The 14,187-nt window shown below is 41.0% G+C and overlaps 1 protein-coding gene across 2 annotated transcripts in view; it reads right to left on the reverse strand.

The window, feature by feature from the left end:
• Positions 1–14,187, reverse strand: part of FCHSD1 (FCH and double SH3 domains 1) — a 374,706-nt gene that overhangs the window by 157,757 nt on the left and 202,762 nt on the right. For both annotated transcript variants that reach the window (XM_053718614.1, XM_053718613.1), the window contains exons 9-10: positions 6,390–6,512; positions 4,566–4,661 (exon numbers count right to left, since the gene is read on the reverse strand). In XM_053718614.1, the coding sequence (XP_053574589.1) occupies positions 4,566–4,661; positions 6,390–6,512 (219 nt within the window). The remainder of the gene's footprint in view (positions 1–4,565; positions 4,662–6,389; positions 6,513–14,187) is intronic.

Consider the following 14,187-nt stretch of genomic DNA (forward strand, 5'->3'; position numbering starts at 1 on the left):
AGCATTCAATCTCCAGGCAGTCAGCCTCAGAGATATTAGATTTGGATGGTTGAAAGGACCCTGAAGTAGAAGGTCCTGTCTCAGAGGCAGAGACCATGGTGGAAAGGATGACATGTCCACTACATCTGCATACCAGGTCCTGCGTGGCCACGCAGGTGCTATCAGAATCACAGATGCTCTCTCCTGCTTGATCTTGGCAATCAGTCGAGGGAGCAGAGGAAACGGTGGAAACACATAAGCCAGTTTGAAAGACCAGGGCGCTGCTAGAGTATCTATCAGTGTCGCCTTGGGATCCCTGGACCTGGATCCGTAACACAGAAGCTTGGAGTTCTGGCGAGACGCCATGAGATCCAGTTCTGGTTTGCCCCAACGGAGAATCAGTTGTGCAAATACCTCCGGATGGAGTTCCCACTCTCCCGGATGAAAAGTCTGACGACTTAGAAAATCCGCCTCCCAGTGCTCTACACCTGGGATATGGATAGCTGATAGGTGGCAAGAGTGAATCTCTGCCCAGTGAATTATTTTTGAAACTTCTAACATCTCTAGGGAACTTCTTGTTCCCCCTCGATGGTTGATGTAAGCTACAGTCGTGATGTTGACCGACTGAAATCTGATGTACCTCAGAGTTGCTAACTGAGGCCAAACCTGAAGAGCCTTGAATATCGCTCTTAGTTCCGGAATATTTATTGGAAGGAGAGACTCCTCCTGAGTCCACGATCCCTGAGCCTTCAGGGAGTTCCAGACTGCACCCGAACCTAGAAGGCTGGCATTTGTTGTTACAATAGTCCAATCTGGCCTGCGAAGGTCATACCTTTGGACAGATGGACCCGAGATAGCCACCAGGGAAGAGGATCCCTGGTCTCTTGGTCCAGATTCAGTTGAGGGGCCAAATCTGTGTAATCCCCGCTCCACTGACTGAGCCTGCATAGTTGCAGCGGTCTGAGATGTAAGCGTGCAAATGGCACTATGTCCATTGCCGCTACCATTAAGCCGATTACTTACATACACTGAGCCACCAAAGGGCGCGGAATGGAATGAAGAACCCGACAGGAATTTAGAAGCTTTGATAACCTGGACTCCGTCAAGGTAAATTTTAATTTCTACAGAATCTATCAGAGTCCCTAGAAAGGAAACTCTTGTGAGTGGGGATAGAGAACACTTTTCCTCGTTCACTTTCCACCCATGCGACCTCAGAAATGCCAGTACTACGTCCCGTATGAGACTTGGCAATTTGGAAGTTTGACGCCTAAATAAGGGGCTACTGCTATGCCCCGCGGCCTTAGGACCGCCAAAAGCGACCCTAGAACCTTTGTAAAGATTCTTGGGGCTGTAGCTAATCCAAAGGGAAGAGCTACAACTGGTAATGCCTGTCTTAAAAGGCAAACCTGAGAAACCGATGATGATCTTTGTGTATCGGAATGTGAAGATAAGCATCCTTTAGATCCACTGTAGTCATATATTGACCCTCCTGGATCAGTGGTAGGATGGTACGAATAGTTTCCATCTTGAACGACGGAACTTTGAGGAATTTGTTTAAGATCTTTAGATCCAAAATCGGTCTGAAGGTTCCCTCTTTTTTGGGAACCACAAACATATTTGAGTTAAAACCCTGTTCCTCGTTTGGAACTGGATGGATCACTCCCATAACTAGGAGGTCTCGTACACAGTGTAAGAATGCCTTACTCTTTATCTGGTTTGCAGATAATTGTGAAAGGTGAAATCTCCCTTTTGGGGGGGAAGCTTTGAAGTCCAGAAGATATCCCTGGGATATAATTTCCAACGCCCAGGGATCCTGAACATCTCTTGCCCACACCTGGGCGAAGAGTGAAAGTCTGCCCCCTACTAGATCCGTTACCGGATAGGGGGTCGTTCCTTCATGCTGTCTTAGAGGCAGCAGCAGGCTTTTTGACCTGCTTACCTTTTTTCCAGGTCTGGTTTGGTCTCCAGACCGTCTTGGATTGAGCAAAAGTTCCCTCTTGTTTATTATTAGAGGAAGTTGATGCCGCACCTGCCTTGAAGTTTCGAAAGGCACGAAAATTAGACTGTTTGGCCCTAGATTTGGACCTGTCCTGAGGAAGGGCACAACCTTTTCCTCCCGTGATATCAGCAATAATCTCCTTCAAACCAGGCCCGAATAGGGTCTGCCCCTTGAAGGGAATGTTAAGTAGCTTAGATTTTAAAGTCACGTCAGCTGACCATGATTTAAGCCATAGCGCTCTGCGCGCCTGTATAGCAAAACCAGAATTCTTAGCCGTTAGTTTATTCAAATGAACAATGGCATCAGAAATAAAATAATTGGCTAGCTTAAGTGCTCTAATTTTGCCAAGTATGTCATCAAATGGAGTCTCTACCTGTAAAGCCTCTTCCAGAGACTCAAACCAGTACGCCGCAGCAGCAGTGACAGGGGCAATGCATGCAATGGGCTGTAGGATAAAACCTTGTTGAATAAATATTTTCTTAAGGTAACCTTCTAATTTTTTATCCATTGGCTCTAAAAAAGCACAACTGTCCTCGACAGGGATAGTAGTACGCTTTGCTAGAGTAGAAACTGCTCCCTCCACCTTAGGGACTGTCTGCCATAAGTCCCGTGTGGTGGCGTCAATTGGAAAACATTTTTCTAAATATAGGAGGGGAAGAGAACGGCACACCTGGTCTATCCCATTCCTTATTAATAATTTCAGTAAACCTTTTAGGTATTGGAAAAACATCAGTACACACCGGCACTGCAAAGCATTTATCCAGTCTACAAAATTTCTCTGGCACTGCAATGGTATCACAGTCATTCAGAGCAGCTAAAACCTCCCTAAGTAACACGCGGAGGTGTTCAAGCTTAAATTTAAATGTAGAAAAATTAGAATCAGGTATCTTTCCTGAGTCATTAACATCACCCACTGACTGACGCTCTCCTTCCTCAGCTTCTGCATATTGTGAGGCAGTATCAGACATGGTTCTTAAAGCGTCAGTATGCTCTGCATTTTGTCTCACCCCAGAGCTATCTCGCTAACCTCTAAGTTCAGGTAGTCTGGCTAATACCGCTGACAGTGTATTATCCATGACTGCCGCCATGTCTTGTAAAGTAAACACTATGGGCGCCCTAGATGTACTTGGCGCCATTTGAGCGTGAGTCCCTTGGGCGGGAGTCAAAGGGTCTGACACGTGGGGAGAGTTAGTCGGCATAACTTTCCCCTCGTCAGATTCCTCTGGTGATAATTTTTTTAAAAACAGAATATGATCTTTATTGCATAAAATGAAATCAGTACATTTGGTACACATTCTAAGAGGGGGTTCCACCATGGCTTTTAAACATAATGAACAAGGAGTTTCTTCTATGTCAGACATGTTTATACAGACTAGCAATGAGACTAGCAAGCTTGGAAAACACTTTAAATCAAGTTAACAAGCAAATATAAAAAACGGTACTGTGCCTTTAAGAGAAACAAATTTTGTCAGAATTTGAAAAACAGTGAAAAAATGCAGTAAATCAAACAAAATTTTTACAGTGTATGTAATAGGCTAGCAGAGCATTGCATCCACTTGCAAATGGATGATTAACCCCTTAGTTCAAAAAACGGATCAAAAAAACGAAATAGACTTTTTTTTTTTTTTTTTTTTATTAACAGTCACAACCAACTGCCACAGCAAGCTGTGGTCCTACCTTCCCCAATAAACGACTTTGGAAAGCCTTTGAGCCCTTTAGAGATGTCCTATAGCATACAGGGGACTCCTGAGGGAAGCTGGATGTCACAGTTTGTAATTTTAACTGCACCAACTGTAACTTTTATACTATAACAGTGGAAAGCCTCAGTAAAACTGTTTCTAGTCAAAATTTAAGCCAGCCATGTGGAAAAAACTAGGCCCCAATAAAGTTTTATCACCAATGCATATATAAAAACGATTAAACATGCCAGCAAACGTTTATATTGTAATATCATAAGGGTATTACCCCTGGGAGTAAGCATGATACCAGTCGTTATTAAATCACTGTATTCAGGCTTAACTTACATTAATCCGGTATCAGCAGCATTTTCTAGTGTTTTCCATCTCTAGAAAAAATTATAACCTGATATTATATACCTGATAGCAGAATAAACTGCATGCCATTCTCTCGCTGAAGTTACCTCATCTGTGTAATCCCCTCAGACATATGTGAGAATAGCAATGGATCTTAGTTACAACCTGCTAAGATCATAGAAACCTCAGGCAGATTCTTTTTCTATTTACTGCCTGAGATAAAATAGCACAACTCCGGTACTATTTAAAAATAACAAACTTTTGATTGAAGAAAATAAACTAACTATATTTAACCACTCTCTCCTACAACATCCTAGCTTGTTGAGAGTTGCAAGAGAATGACTGGGTATGACAGTTAGGGGAGGAGATATATTACAGCTCTGCTGTGGGTGTCCTCTTGCAACTTCCTGTTGGGAATGAGAATATCCCACAAGTAATGGATGATCCGTGGACTGGATACACCTTACAAGAGAAATAGAGACTTGTAAGGTAGTACAGAAGCACAAAGCGCTAGATGAGACCTAAAAAGTGAATAAAATAAATCAGTTCCTTACCTTATCCAATCCTGCTGGCTGAAACTGCTGGGCAGGTGTTGGAGAGAAAAGATTGGTATCTTTTAAGAAAAGCTGGAGGTTGTGCTGGCGAGAAATCTGGAATAATTTGGAGAAATTAAAATGCATATGTTTAATATGTAATTCAGGGACAAATTCTCCAACACAAACTGAAAATATGAGACTAAGGCAGAATTTGGCATCAATTAAAGGGACAGTAACCGCAAGAGAATTCTGCTGTGTTGCTATAGAATAACATATCAACCAAGTCAATGTTTTTAAAACAATTTAAAATCCTTTTTTCGCCATCCACCATTTGACAACAAGGCTAGCCACTGACATAAAAGTTAGTATAAAATGCATGTATCTGCAGTTGTTAACAGTTAAAGCCAATTAGGGACAGATATGTAGCAGAGTAATCCTTGAGAAGTCAGCAGGGTTCAAGCTCTGAGTATAAGAAATTGTTTAATTTTCAGAGCTAAATTACATGAAAAGGGCACACAATAAATAATGAGTATATATTGCAAAGTAGTTTTATTATGCATAAACATTTTATATACAAATTTCAAAGTGTTCACTAACCCTTTAAGAAGAATGTTTTATTATATAAATTATTTTAAATCCTGATATAAAATTCATAACCATATTTTAAACCCACGGAGGGAAAGATATAAACTAAACACAGGCGTCTGACATAGCTGTAAACTAGTTTTATTAAATATTTATGTTTTAAATATTTTGTGTGGGTACAGATGATTCAATTACATGTGACTATGGCAAGTAAAATCACTTATTTTATATTGGGTTAAAATTGCTATGCAACATACTCCAAGACGCTAATTTTCTTCTAAAAAGCACCGTTATTGAACGTTACATAAAAATAGACTTGAGCAAATAAAACATAGACACAATGAGGTCTTATTACGTGATGACATGGGAGAGATTTGCAAACAAGTTCAACCTGTTATAGATATATATATATATATATATATATATATATATATATATATATATATATATATATATAAAAATATTATAACTTTGTACGATACACCATAACTTATTTAACTTGCTAAAGATAAATTCATTTGTTATTCCAATAAGAAACACACATTTCAAGACTAAAATATCTAACAAGCATAATATATAAATGTTTAACAGAAAAATGTAATTAACTGTAGTGTTCATTGTTTGCAGGAGAAAATCAAGAGAAAGCTGCCTAGCTTAATATAAGGGACGTGACTGCCAGTAATGTTCTTTTGTGATTCAGCCAGAGCATACAGTTTTTTCGTTTCTCTAAAGTTTCCAACTTACTTCTATTGTCAATTTTGCTTTGTTCTTATTCGTTGTTGAAGAGCATACCTAGGTAGGTAGCGGGCATGTGTCTGAAGCACTAAATGGCAATCATGCTGTCATTGAGTGCGCTTGCCAACACATAACAAGCTTGCAAAATGCATATAATGTGGCAGATCTGCATGCTCCTATGCCTACTTACTTGCTTTTCACCAAATGATAGCAAAAGAACAAAGTAAATTTGATAAATTTGAAGTAAATTATAAGCTTTTTTTAAATTGTATGCTCTGAGTTATGAAAGAAAAATGTTGGGTTTCATGTCCCTTTACATTTGGAATCTTTAAACCCCTAATAAAGCAACTTTATGCAGTACGTCTATGACCACACGTTTCATATTCATGCAAGTGTATATACTATTTATTTATTGCAGTTTTTCAATCTCACATTCCTTTATCAAAGCAACATGTGCCCAGGTTAACACCAATGAAAACATGAGTATAGATAACAGACACTGGTGTCACAAACAGCTGTTACCTGATTTGATACTTCTAGAATGTCTCGAAATCGCTCTTGTGTTGACTTGCAGGTATTAAGTTCCGTCTTACTGATCAGTGTAAGGTAATCTCTCAGCCTCTCATAAAGATCCCCGTCTAAGCACTGCAATGAAAACATGAATTATATCTAAATTAAAGGGACATGCAACAAATGTAAATCATACAAATAAAAGAGCACTATGTAATCATGTTAGAATATATGGAAAAGGTTAATTTAAAACAATTCTGTTATATTAAACTAGCAGTTTATGTCTGAACAGCTGGTCAGTGGGATAAAAACTTTTTGGCTGATAAGGTCAAGTCACAAAACTCTATTAGTGAAGACTGACACACCTTACAACATAAGATAAAAACATAATGTTTGCTTACCTGATAAATTAATTTATTTCTTGGTGGTGAGAGTACACAAGATACTTACTCTTGGGAAGTTCATGTCCTGGTCACCAGGAGGAGGCAAAGACACTCTACACCAGAGCTTTAAAGGGCCATGATACCCACATTTAGAAAGAGAATGCATTTTTAAACATCGTTCTAATTTACTTCTATTATCTAATTTGTTTTATTCTCTTGATATTCTTTGCTGAAAAGCATATCTAGATATGCTCAGTAGCTGCTGATTGGTTGCTGCACATAGAAGTCACATGTGATTGGCTCACCCATGTGCATTGCTTTTTCTTCAAATAAGGATATCTCAAAAATGAAGCAAAATAAATAATAGAAGTAAATTGTAATGGTGTTTAAATTTGTATGTTCTATCTGAATCATGAAAGAAAGATTTTGGGTTTAGTGGCCCTTTAAGTATCCCTCCTAGGATAGGAAAGAATAAGTAGGAAAGATAGTAGGGTACAGAGGTGCAAACTAGGACTGCTCTGTGAATCAAACTCCTTAAAGGGATACTAACCCCAATTTTTTTCTTTCATGAATTAGATAAAGCATGCAATTTTAAGCAACTTTCTAATTTACTCCTATTATCAGTTTTTCTTTGTTCTCATGTTATCTTGATTTGAAAAAGCAGTAATGAAAGGTTAGGAGCCGGCCCATTTTTAGTTCAGCACCTGAGTAGCGCTTGCTAATTGGTTTGCTACATTTAGCCACAAATCAGCAAGTGCAACCCAGGTGCTGAACAAAAACAAAATTTATGCTTACCTGATAAATTTATTTCTCTTGTGGTGTATCCAGTCCACGGATTCATCCATTACTTGTGGTATATTCTCCTTCCCAACAGGAAGCTGCAAGAGGACACCCACAGCAGAGATGTCTATATAGCTCCTCCCCTAACTGCCACTCCCAGTCATTCGACCGAAGACAAGCAAGAGAAAGGAGAAACTATAGGGTGCAGTGGTGACTGTAGTTTAAAAATAAAAAACACCTGCCTTAAAATGACAGGGCGGGCCGTGGACTGGATACACCACAAGAGAAATACATTTATCAGGTAAGCATAAATTTTGTTTTCTCTTTTCTGTAAGGTGTATCCAGTCCACGGATTCATCCATTACTTGTGGGATACCAATACCAAAGCTATAGGACACGGATGAAGGGAGGGACAAGGCAGGCGCTTAAACGGAAGGCACCACTGCCTGTAAGACCTTTCTCCCAAAAATAGCCTCCGAAGAAGCAAAAGTATCAAATTTGTAGAATTTAGAAAAAGTATGAAGCGAAGACCAAGTTGCCGCCTTACAAATCTGTTCCACAGAAGCCTCATTCTTAAAAGCCCAAGTGGAAGCTACCGCTCTAGTGGAATGAGATGTAATTCTTTCAGGAGGCTGCTGGCCAGCAGTTTCATAAGCTAAGCGGATTATACTTCTTAGTCAAAAAGAAAGAGAAGTTGCCGAAGCCTTTTGGCCTCTCCTCTGACCAGAGTAGACCACAAACAAAGCAGATGTTTGACGAAAATCCTTCGTAGCTTGTAAATAAAATTTTTAAAGCACGAACCACATCAAGATTGTGTAATAGACGTTCCTTCTTTGAAGAAGGATTAGGACATAGTGAAGGAACAACAATCTCCTGATTGATATTTTTATTAGATACCACCTTAGGAAGAAACCCAGGTTTGGTACGTAACACTACCTTATCTGCATGGAAAATGAGATAAGGGGAATCACATTGTAAAGCAGATAACTCCGAAACTCTTCGAGCTGAGGAGATAGCTACTAAAAACAGAACTTTCCAAGATAAAAGTTTAATATCTATGGAATGCAAAGGTTCGAACGGAACCCCTTGCAGAACCTTAAGAACTAAATTCAAACTCCATGGTGGAGCAACAGGTTTAAACACAGGCTTGATTCTAACTAAAGCCTGACAAAATGCCTGAACATCTGGAGTATCAGCCAGACGCTTGTGCAAAAGAATAGACAGAGCAGAAATCTGTCCCTTTAAGGAACTAGCTGACAATCCCTTCTCCAATCCTTCTTGGAGAAAAGATAATATTCTAGGAATCCTGACCTTACTCCATGAGTAACCCTTGGATTCACACCAAAGAAGATATTTACACCATATCTTATGATAGATTTACCTGGTAACCGGCTTTCGAGCCTGAATGAAGGTATCAATGACCGATTCAGAGAAACCACGCCTTGATAAAATCAAGCGTTCAATCTCCAAGCAGTCAGACGTAGAGAAATTAGGTTTGGATGGTTGAAAGGACCCTGAAGTAGAAGGTCCTGCCTCAGCGGCAGGGTCCATGGTGGACAGGATAACATGTCCACCAGGTCTGCATACCAAGTCCTGCGTGGCCACGCAGGTGGTATCAAAATCACCGAAGCTCTCTCCTGCTTGATCTTGGCAATCAGACGAGGGAGCAGAGGAAACGGTGGAAACACATAAGCCAGGTTGAAGGACCAAGGCGCTGCTAGAGCATCTATCAGCGTTGCCTTGGGGTCCCTGGACCTGGTCCCGTAACAAGGAAGCTTGGCGTTCTGGCGAGACGCCATGAGATCCAGTTCTGGTTTGGCCCAAAGTTGAATCAACTGTGCAAATAACTCTGGATGGAGTTCCCACTCTCCCAGATGAAAAGTCTGCCGACTTAGAAAATCCGCCTCCCAGTTCTCGACTCCTGGGATATGGATAGCAGATAGATGGCAAGAATGAACCTCTGCCCATAGAATTATCTTTGAAACCTCCAACATTGCTAGGGAACTCCTTGTTCCCCCTTGATGGTTGATGTAGGCTACAGTCGTGATATTGTCCGACTGAAATCTGATGAACCTGACCCCAGCTAGCTGAGGCCACGCCTGAAGAGCATTGAAAATCGCTCTTAGTTCCAGAATGTTTATCGGAAGGAATGCCTCCTCCTGAGTCCACAAGCCCTGAGCCTTCAGGGAGTTCCAGACTGCACCCCAGCCCAGAAGGCTGGCATCTGTCATTACTATAGTTCAATCTGGCCTGCAGAAGCTCATCCCCTTGGACAGATGGACCTGAGATAGCCACCAGAGAAGAGAATCCCTGGTTTCTTGATCCAGATTTAGTAGAGGGGACAAATCTGTGTAATCCCCATTCCACTGACTGAGCATGCAAAGTTGCAGCGGTCTGAGATGTAGGCGGGCAAACGGTACTATGTCCATTGCCGCTACCATTAAACCGATTACTTCTATACACTGAGCCACTGAAGGACGAGAAGTGGAATAAAGAACACGGCAAGAGTCTAGAAGTTTTGACAATCTGGCCTTCGTTAAGTAAATCTTCATTTCTACCGAATCTATCAGAGTCCCTAGGAATGAAACTCTTGTTAGAGGGGATAGAGAACTCTTTTCTTCGTTCACCCTTCCACCTGGCGATTTGAAAAGTCGACGCCTGTATCAGAATGTCGTCTAAGCAAGGGGCTACTGCTATAGCCCGGGGCCTTAGGACCGCTAGGAGGGACCCTAGAACCTTCGTAAAGATTCTTGGTGCCGTGGCCAACCCGAAGGGAAGAGCCACAAACTGGTAGTGCCTGTCTAGAAAGGCAAACCTGAGAAAACGATGATGATCTTTGTGTATCGGGATGTGAAGATAAGCATCCTTTAAGTCTACGGTAGTCATATATTGACCCTCCTGGATCATAGGAAGGATGGTTCGAATAGTCTCCATCTTGAAGGATGGGACTCTGAGAAATTTGCTTAAGATCTTGAGATCTAAGATTGGTCTGAATGTTCCCTCTTTCTTGGGAACTACAAACAGATTTGAATAGAAGCCCTGCCCCTGTTCCTCCTGCGGAACTGGGTGGATCACTCCCATAACTAGGAGGTCTTGAACACAATGTAAGAATGTCTCTCTCTTTATCTGGTTTGCAGATAAATGTGAGAGATGAAATCTCCCTTTTGGGGGAGAGGTTTTGAATTCCAGAAGATAACCCTTGGACACAATTTCCAATGCCCAGGGGTCCTGGACATCTCTTGCCCAAGCCTGGGTGAAGAGAGAGAGTCTGCCCCCTACTAGATCCATTTCCAGATCGGGGGTTGCTCCTTCATGCTGTCTTAGAGGCAGCAGCAGGCTTTTTGGCCTGTTTCCCCTTGTTCCAAGCCTGGTTAGGTCTCCAGACCGGCTTAGACTGGGCAAAAGTTCCCTCTTGTTTTGTGTTAGAGGAAGTTGAAGCTGCGCCACTCTTGAAGTTTCGAAAGGGCCGAAAACTAGACTGTTTGGTCCTTAATTTGTTGAACCTGTCTTGAGGAAGGGCGTGACCTTTTCCTCCAGTGATGTCAGAAATGATCTCCTTCAGTCCAGGCCCGAATAGGGTTTGTCCTTAGAAGGGAATGTTGAGAAGTTTAGACTTTGAAGTCACGTCAGCTGACCAGGATTTAAGCCATAGCGCCCAACGCGCCTGAATAGCAAAACCTGAATTTTTAGCCGTTAGCTTGGTTAAATGAACAACGGCGTCAGAACCAAATGAATTGGCTAGTTTAAGGGCCTTAAGCTTGTCAATAATATCTTCCAACGGGGTTTCAACCTGTAGAGCCTCCTCTAGAGACTCAAACCAGAAAGCCGCAGCAGCAGTGACTGGGGCAATGCATGCAAGAGGCTGGAGAATAAAACCTTGTTGAATAAAAATTTTCTTAAGATAACCCTCTAATTTTTTGTCCATTGGATCTAGAAAAGCATAACTGTCCTCGACAGAGATAGTGGTACACTTAGCTAGAGTAGAAACTGCTCCCTCCACCTTAGGGACCGTCTGCCACAAGTCCCGTGTAGCGGCGTCTATAGGAAACATCTTTTTAAAAACAGGAGGGGGAGAGAACGGTACACCTGGTCTATCCCATTCCTTAGTAATAATTTCAGAAAACCTCTTAGGGATTGGAAAAACATCAGTGTAAGTAGGTACTGCATAGTATTTATCCAGTCTACATAATTTCTCTGGGACTACAATAGCGCCACAGTCGTCCAGAGTTGCTAAGACCTCCCTGAGCCATATGCGGAGGTGTTCAAGCTTAAATTTAAATGTAGACATATCAGAATCAGGTTGAAGTGTCTTCCCTGAATCAGAAAAATCACCCACAGATTGAAGCTCCCCTGCTTCGGCTTCAGTACATTGTGAGGGTGTATCAGACATAGCCACTAAAGCGTCAGAGAGTTCTGTATTTATTCTAGTCCCAGAGCTGTCTCGCTTTCCTTGTAATCCTGGCAGTTTAGATAATACCTCTGTAAGGGTATGATTCATAACTGCCGCCATGTCTTGTAAGGTATACGCAATGGGCGCGCTAGATGTACTTGGCGTCCCCTGAGCGGGAGTTATAGGTCCTGACACGTGGGGAGAGTTAGACGGCATAACTTCCTCCTTGTCAATTACTTCTGGTGATAAATTTTTTAAAGCCAGAATATGGGCTTTGTAATCTATAGTAAATTCAGTGCATTTGGTACACATTCTAAGAGGGGGTTCCACAATGGCGGCTTATAAACATAATGAACAATGAGTTTGCTCTATGTCAGACATGTTTAAACTGACTAGTAATGAGACCAGCAAGCTTGGAAAACACTTTAATAACTGAACAAGCAAAAAATAAAAACGGTACTGTGCCTTTAAGAGAAAAAAAAAAAACAATCACATAAACTGCAAAACAGTGAAAAAAGCAGTAAATTTTACGAAATTTTTACAGTGTGTATAATAGACTGAAATAGCATTGCACCCACTAGCAAATGGATGATTAACCCCTTAGTTTCAAAAACGGATCAAAAAAACGATATAACCGTTTTTAAACAGTCACAACCAACTGCCACAGCTCTACTGTGGCTCCTACCTGCCCATAACACGACTTTGGAAGGCACAAAAACCCTTTAGAGGGGGTCCTATATGTCAGGGGACTCCTTCAGGGAAGCTGGATGTCTCAAGCTGCAAAAACTACTGCGCAATTAGGGCGCGAAAATAGACCCCTCCCGACATGTACTCACAGTGAGAGGGCCTTAAAAAACTATCCCTAGGAAAAATCTAGTCAGCCATGTGGAAAAACTGGGCCCCAGAATAAAGTTTTATCACCATTTGTAATAAACGTTTATATACATCAAGCAAACGTAATCTCTATTAAGTAATGAGAGCAAATAACAAGAATATTACCCTTTACAGCAAGCATGATACCAATCGTTATTAAATCACTGTAATCAGGCTTACCTTAAATAAATTAGGCACTGTCAGCATTTTCTAGCTTATAATCTCTCTAGAAAAATGTAAAACTGCACATACCTCAGAGCAGGTAATCCTGCACACCATTCCCCCAGCTGAAGTTACCCATCTCTTCAGTTATGTGTGAGAACAGCTGTGGACCTTAGTTACAAACCGCTAAGATCATCAAAAACCTCAGGCAGACTCTTCTACTTTCTGCCTGAGGCCAAAATAGTACTACTCCGGTACCTTTTGATTGAAGATAAACTACATTAAATCACCACACATCTCGTGATACTTCCCTTGTCGAGAGCTGCAAGAGAATGACTGGGAGTGGCAGTTAGGGGAGGAGCTATATAGACAGCTCTGCTGTAGGTGTCCTCTTGCAGCTTCCTGTTGGGAAGGAGAATATCCCACAATTAATGGATGAATCCGTGGACTGGATACACCTTACAAGAGAAAAATGGGCTGGCTCTAAAGCTTACAGTACTACTTTTTCAAATCAAGATAGCATGAGAACAAAGAAAAATTGCTAATAGGAGTAAATTAGAAAGTTGCTTAAAATCTCATGCTCTATCTGAAACACGAAAGAAACAAATTGGGTTTAGTATCCTTTTAACCAAGAAGCTTAAAGGGACATAAAACAATTTGGGATAGAGACAAAATATAATATGTACTTTAATTACTTTACCTGCAAATTTATACTGCAGTGCCTCCCCATTAACCCTTTCTTTTAAGTTTCTGAATTGTACAACTCTAACTCCCCCCACAAAATCCCTTTATGGATGCATCTATATCCACCATTGATATGGTAAAATACAAGACTTTAACACTCGTTATCTGCTGGAGCATGCCTAGAAGCAAATAAGCTGCTGTGAACTCAGTTGAAATACAATGCCTGTGTTTCTGATGCTAAACACTGATAATGAGGGGTGGATCAGGCTTCTCCAGACAGCATACCTTTGTAAGCAATTTTGCTTATTTTTGAAAATTATTTTAAAATACTTGCCAGCAATGTTTAACAATTTTTTATGCAAACTATTTTTACTTAATTAGCCCTTTAAGGATATGCACAGATCTCAACATATTTTATGGCACTTTAAGAAACAGAAGTAATCTTTTGGCCCTTGCGATTGTGAGAAAACAAAACAAATAAAACTAATGGATTGACAAAAACCTTAGTAGCCTGTTAGTAAAACTTCAAGGCCCTGAA

The sequence above is a fragment of the Bombina bombina genome, chromosome 6, assembly GCF_027579735.1.
Source record: "Bombina bombina isolate aBomBom1 chromosome 6, aBomBom1.pri, whole genome shotgun sequence".
Lineage (NCBI taxonomy): Eukaryota > Metazoa > Chordata > Amphibia > Anura > Bombinatoridae > Bombina > Bombina bombina.